General features: G+C 35.9%; 1 protein-coding gene across 1 annotated transcript in view; it reads right to left on the bottom strand.

Annotated features, from left to right (window-relative positions):
* Window positions 1-1738: 1738 nt before the first annotated feature.
* The window catches only part of DCUN1D1 (DCN1, defective in cullin neddylation 1, domain containing 1), a 56698-nt gene continuing 51939 nt past the window's right edge, over window positions 1739-6497 (bottom strand). The window contains exon 7 of the mRNA XM_006869815.1: window positions 1739-2716. Within this exon, the coding sequence (XP_006869877.1) occupies window positions 2637-2716 (80 nt within the window). The 3' untranslated portion in view covers window positions 1739-2636. The remainder of the gene's footprint in view (window positions 2717-6497) is intronic.

Below are 6497 nucleotides of genomic sequence, written 5' to 3'. Positions count from 1 at the left end.
TATTTTTATATGTGGGCACTTCTAATTTTATACATTTTACTATTAAAAAAAAATGACAGTTTTAAAGGTGTACCTGTTTTGACATTTGGCAAAAGGAAACTGTACCTGTGGTTCAGTTGGAAACAGAATCTGCATAGGGGGTTTACCAGGATGAAGACTGAAACTCTCAAGAATTAAAGCAACCCATGTTAGGTGTGTCTGTCTTCTACATTCTCTCTCATAAACACACATTTACACACATTCACAAACACACAGAGAAAGACACACACACATGGCCATATGTATAACCATTTTTTAGTCACCAAGCATTTATCTGCAGAGTAATCACATTGTGTTAAATCAGTCTTCTCTTGTCAGCCCTAGTATGAGTTTTGTTTCATTCGAAGATGCCACCCTAGAGTGAACAAGCTTAATTTTTATGCTACATAATTATATTCAAAAGCTTTATGTATTTTTGTTTATAATTACACAGTAATTATAAATGTTTAGTACCAAACTGATGACAAACACTATTTTGTTGAAAAGGTCTTGCATTTAAAAGGAAAAAAATCTTTAAAACTCCAAGGCACTGGGCCACCAATCAATATCAAACTTTTATGAAAAACAATTCATATTGGGAGGAAAAAATAGCTAATGGGATGTCATTCAAAAACACAGCATACCTGAATTAATCAAAAAAAAAACAATACTATTAACTCAAAATCTTCAAGACAAGAAAGAAAACAGTCTGTCCATACATCCGTCCATACACACACACATACACACACATATATATATATAGATATATATATATATACCTTTTAAATTTTTTTCATAATTGAAGTTCCTCTTTTTATTTACAAAAGTGAATTCAGGAAATACTGAAAGCAGCAGGATTCTCCTTTTTTCTTCCTTCCTTCCTTCTTTTTCTTTCTTTCTTTCTTTTTACAACCAATTTCAGTAACCTGATTAGAAATTTTCAAATTTTTCCTTTTGGTAGGATTATATTCCTGAATTAAAGGTATGATTGGAATATTATCTATAGGGAAGACTTTCTAGTCCATTCCAAAATCACATAGGTAAAAAGCAATTTCAATATGCCATTGCTTTTTAAAATCATTTCCATATTAGCATAAATGTTTTATCATTCTCAAGCATATTCCTTTGCTAATTTAAACACTAGACCTTCAAGAATGCCTGGATATACCAAGCAAAATCTATTCCTATCATCTAGCATTTGAATTTTAACATTTCTTAACTTGCCTCATGGAAATGATTAAGAAAGCAAAAACCCCTTCTTCACATATCAGTAAGTGAACACAAAATGAGCATTTTCAGCGCAAAAGCAGCTCATGGGTCTCATAATGATAAAAATACAAGGTAACATTCTGCTTTGATGTGAAAATTGAGCTAATTTGAATGAAACTAAAACAATTATAAGAGATTAAATAATTTATGAAAACAGAAGCCAGATTGGTATTTTGCATGAAGTGCTTGCTTGCTTGAAAATCTTTGCTACTGAAGTACGTATTTGGCAACCATAGTGATTAAAGCCATTTCAACAAAATAACAAGTCATCAAATACGAACTACTTGAAAGAGCAGTACCTATGTTATAAAGATTGAACTTCCTGGCTCATCACAATAATTTTCAAAAGTTAATTCCTACTATCGTCTTATAAATTAAGGGAATCTTATTTGTGTTCCATAGTGTGATGACCAAAAGCAAAACCAAAAAAAAAAAAAAAAATCCTCATGCCTAAATTTAGGATATTGTATTGTGTAGCAATCTAAAACATTCAAGGCAAATTAAATAGTTTAACTTATTTGACAGCATATAAGCATCTCAAAATCATAATGAAATCCAATCATGTAATGCATAATGTAGAAAGGAGGGTCTAACATTATGCGGGCATTTTCTAAATAAAAGCTCCCTGGAGAACAACTATATATAAACATGGGTAAAAGAAGCTCTGTGGAACCTTTTTAAAATCATGGGTCTGAAGCACAATAAATTTTCAAGGTAGGCACCAAGTTATCCTCTAAAATTTTTTTCCCATCAGTTATTTTGACATTTTTTCCCATCAGATACTCTATTCACATCAATAATACATGTGATTTGCCCAAAACAAAACAAAAATCCCCCAAACCAAAACACCATTTCAGATCTGGTACACTTAAATAGATCACGCTCATTGGAAGTGCTATTAGCATAGTCTTTGCAACTAGCCCAAAGCATATATTTAAGAAGTTTTTATAAATTGTTTGTGATGTTCATGTTTAATTCTTATGCCAAACTGTTTTCTGATGAAGACAGCATTGTGCTTTATGCGAGAATGGAAAACTCAAAATAATCACCATAAAGCTTCTAAGACTTATGGGAGAATAAACTAGGATGGTCCACAGATATAAGATGAACTCCACAATGTTGGAATTATAAATGTTTAGAGCGGCCCAGACTAGAAGACAAGCCCAAACCACCATTAGAAGAATGAAATACGATATGGTCCAAGATGTATCCTTAAAGTTTTGTCTCAACCCTCACACCGAATTATGAGGATTGATCTTCAGTTCAGTCCAGCCAGCAGAAATTGACTGTGCAATTTTCCGTTGTATTTATTGTACAGACTATGTACATTCTAGGAAGTTCCTTTAGTGCTACACTGTTGTACTTTTTGTCCCAGCAATTTGAGGGCGTGCAAATTCCACAAAGTCATCAATAAGAACAGGCCATGCTCCTGGAAAAAAGAAAGAAATATGGGAGAAAATAGAGAAAAAGTAGAAATAAAGCTAATATTTTAATTGGACCTTATTTTAATATATAAGTACATCATTTTTATCTATTTTTACTAATAGAGTTCTAAAATCCAGGCTTTTTAGAGTTTCTACCCAAAATATTCCTTGCATTTGCTCTTCTATATTTAGTCGATGTTTGGTCTTGAGTAATAAAATTTTTTGGCAATCAACCAATAGCCATTGCGCTTTTCCACAGGCCAAGGAAAGAACTTCAATAAAAGATCAAAACTGGTTGCCTATGATATGATGGCAATGCTGTCTGTGTTGAAAACAAACTAGGGAAAACAAGTTTCCAGGCATTTTGTGGCAATTTTTTTTTAATAAGTTTTTATTGTGAAGTTTACATGGAAGAATATGAGTTTTACATTTACCCTATCGTATTTTGCTTCATTGCAATGATTACAATCTCTTATGCATCATCAAATAACCAAAGGGTACACCCCACAGGTCCATCCCCTGGCTGTCAGCAGACAGCCGCTTTCCCTCCCTGAGTCCCGTGTCCCCAGCTACTCCATCAGTCCACATCATCATCTCTGTCTCCAACCCTGGCTCTCTGCCTCTCTGGGTAGGGTCCTACTCTCCGGTCTTTTCACTTGATGGTCCCAAGGACCTCCATTTCTGGGCTGCAAAATCAATCTATTCCCTCCTTTTGTCCAAAAATATCTACCTCTATATTTCCTACCCTCACAGTCAGTCCTGATGGCAATTATTCTTTATAGCAATCTTACAAAGAAAACTAACAGCAAGCATCAAACTCCATCTTATTTCATGATAATAATTGATTGATTATGTGTGTGGAGTCGGTTTCAACTCACAGCGACCCTGCATAGGGTTTCAGAGACTGTAAATCTTTACAGGAGCAGAAAGCATCATCTTTCTCCCGCAGAATGGTGGGTAGTTTTAAACTGCTTACCTTGAGATTAGTAGCCTGGCTCTGAGCCACAATGCTACCAGAGTGCCTTATTTCATGGTAACAGATGACTAAAAGATTTTCAAGTATATAAACGCATGCCTCTGCACATCAACATGCCAGCCTCCAAGTCAGAACAGTTTTCCACTATCAGTCATAGAAAAGAGTAAATATCTCTAATTGTTTGGTGAAGGCTATAAATGACAACGAAAAAAGGGAGGATAACACATCATCCCTGGTTAGCTTACAGGATTCCAGGATACATTTTTGTTTTTGTTTTTGTTTTTTCAGGGGTGGATAGGAGTAAGGAATAATGGTTAGGGTTGGGACTATGATTTAGTTTAGTGTTATAACTATGGTGAAGACTCGGGGTTTAGTGTTAAGAGGTGAGGGTTGGGGGCAGCTAGAAGTAAGGCCTGGTCTAATTTTTAGGGTTACAGTTAGATTTCAAGGGGGAAAAAAAAAAGCAAAAATTAACCTATTTGATTTCCTCTTCATTTAAAAGTTCTGTAACTGAACTTTATTATTTTATAATAAAAAATTATTCCCTTCTTACTTTATGAGATTTTTTGGTTACTGTTGCCATTGTATTTCTTGTTCTCTATTTTCATCTGGGTTGAGTCTAGGTGATACTGAAATGTGTATTAGTCTCAGGTTGCTGTCTGCTGTTGTTGGTTCTCTGTCCAAAGAATTCCATTTACTATTTTTTTCTAAGGTTGGTCTGGTTTTTACAAATTCTTTCAATTTCTGTCTAAAAAATGACCTAATTTTGCCATCATAGTTGACAGTTTTGCTGGATATATGATTCTTGGATGACAGTTTGTTTCAGAGTTTTATATGTGTCTTCTTGCCTACATAGTTTCTACTGAGAAATTAGCATTATTATTTCTCCTTTGCAGGGAAACTTTTCGCTTTTCCTGAGCTGCTCTTAAGATTCTTTTCTTGTCTTTGGTTTTCAAAAGTTTGATTATAAAATGTCTTGGTGTTTTTCTTTTGGGGGTTCTATCCTGTTTGGAGTTTGTTCAACTTCTTGAATGGTTATCTTTTCATCTTTCACAATGCTAGGGAAGTTTTCATCTAACAACTTTTGGACAGTATTCCCTGTGGGTTTCTTTTGTCTCTTCCTGTTCTGGAATTTCTATCAAACGTATATTAACCCTCTTGCTAGTACCCCACATAAATCTTAAGTTTTCTTCAAATTACTTTTTTTTTTCCTGGCTGTTCCTCAAGCAGATGAATATTGAAAAATATTTCTTCAAACTCAATTCAGGTTTCCATTGATCCAATTCTATTTGTTCACCCTTTTAGATTATTTTCTATTTCTGAAGTTCTATTTGCTGTTTTTGTATGGTTCCCATTTATCAAATTGTCAGTTTGTTTCCTGAATATCTTCACAGTTTTGTTTTCCTTGATCTCATCTGCAGTTTTCTCAATCATTCCCTCAATCCACTGAAGTTGCCTAACTAGCATTCTATGAAATTCCTTATCAGGTAGTTGTGATAGCATTTCTGGTGTCATATTTCTGACTGCATTTGGTCACTTGTTTTGAGGCACTGGGTCTTATTTCTGTTTGTAAACTGAAATTGTCTGTTTTCTCAGTGATATTGTGGTGTTGTATTCATATTTGATGATTATGTTGTTGTTGCCATTAAGTGCTGCTGAGCTGGCTCCAAAACATAGTGACTCTACATAGAGTTTCCGAGGAGTGGATGGTGAGCTTCAATCACCGGCCTTGTGGTTCAACCCGATTTTGCAGTCAAGTTCATTAACCCACAATGCCACACCAGGGCTCCTTGAAGATTATATATTGGTCTGTTCTCAGACACTCACTACCTGTCCCCTGGTGGGTGTGGTAGAGACTGGAAATGTGAACAAGGTTAGTTCTTTGTTCACTGCTTATGTACAGAAGTTCAGGACGGGTTCACATACCTCTAGAGCAGGAGTGCTATGCCAGCACTCAACCCAGGCAGCAGAGGCTGCATAGGATGGGGTGTTATTGGTGGCTGAGTTGGAGACAGTGGAGACTGGCAGTATACCAAGAAGGTACAGAAGGAAGGTAAACTTGCCCTCCCCCACCCTGCTGTTATCAACAACTGTTCACAAAAGCACCACTCCATGCTAGCCCAGGGTCACCTGTTTCTCCTCTCTCCCACTGCTCCTTTTCAGTTTCCCCTTCTAGTCTGCACTCAGTCCACCTCTCTGACCTATCCACTGATGCTCAGGGTTCCAGGATCACCATCTGTACTGTTTTACTCGGTCTCCCATGTCTTTCTTGCAGACGGTTGCCTCAGTCAACTGCTTATTTCACCATCTTGCCAGGAAACCTCCAAGATACTTTTTAGGAGGTCATAGTCACTGTAGATTTTTCACAGAAAATCTCTTGACTATTCAACGATCTCAAAAATTTATCCTGCTAGTACTCAAGAGGAACCAATGTGTGTGGATAAGGATGAAAGTCACTGTCACTTTTGGAAAAACAAAAGTGCATGTCCTTTTCCCCATTCTCATATAGCCAAATTATTTTTGACAAAGTGCCTGGGCATATTGCATGAGAAGGAGATAGTCTCTTTAACAAATGGTGCTGCTAGAACTAGAAAGCAATATGCAAAAGAATGCAACAAGATCTTTACCTCTGGATTAAAGACCTAAATGTGAAACCCAAAATTATGAAGACCATCAATGAAAAAACAGGGACAAATGTGAGGGCACTAATTCAGGGCATATACAGACTACCAAACATTTTGAAAAGTATACAAACAAAAGGAGGCAAAATAGATGAGTGGGACATACTAAAAATTAAAAGCTTATGTGCA

The sequence above is a fragment of the Chrysochloris asiatica genome, unplaced genomic scaffold (genome assembly GCF_000296735.1).
Source record: "Chrysochloris asiatica unplaced genomic scaffold, ChrAsi1.0 scaffold00135, whole genome shotgun sequence".
Lineage (NCBI taxonomy): Eukaryota > Metazoa > Chordata > Mammalia > Afrosoricida > Chrysochloridae > Chrysochloris > Chrysochloris asiatica.
Note: the sequence above shows the minus strand (reverse complement) of the source record. Positions and strands in the feature narration are given on the sequence as shown.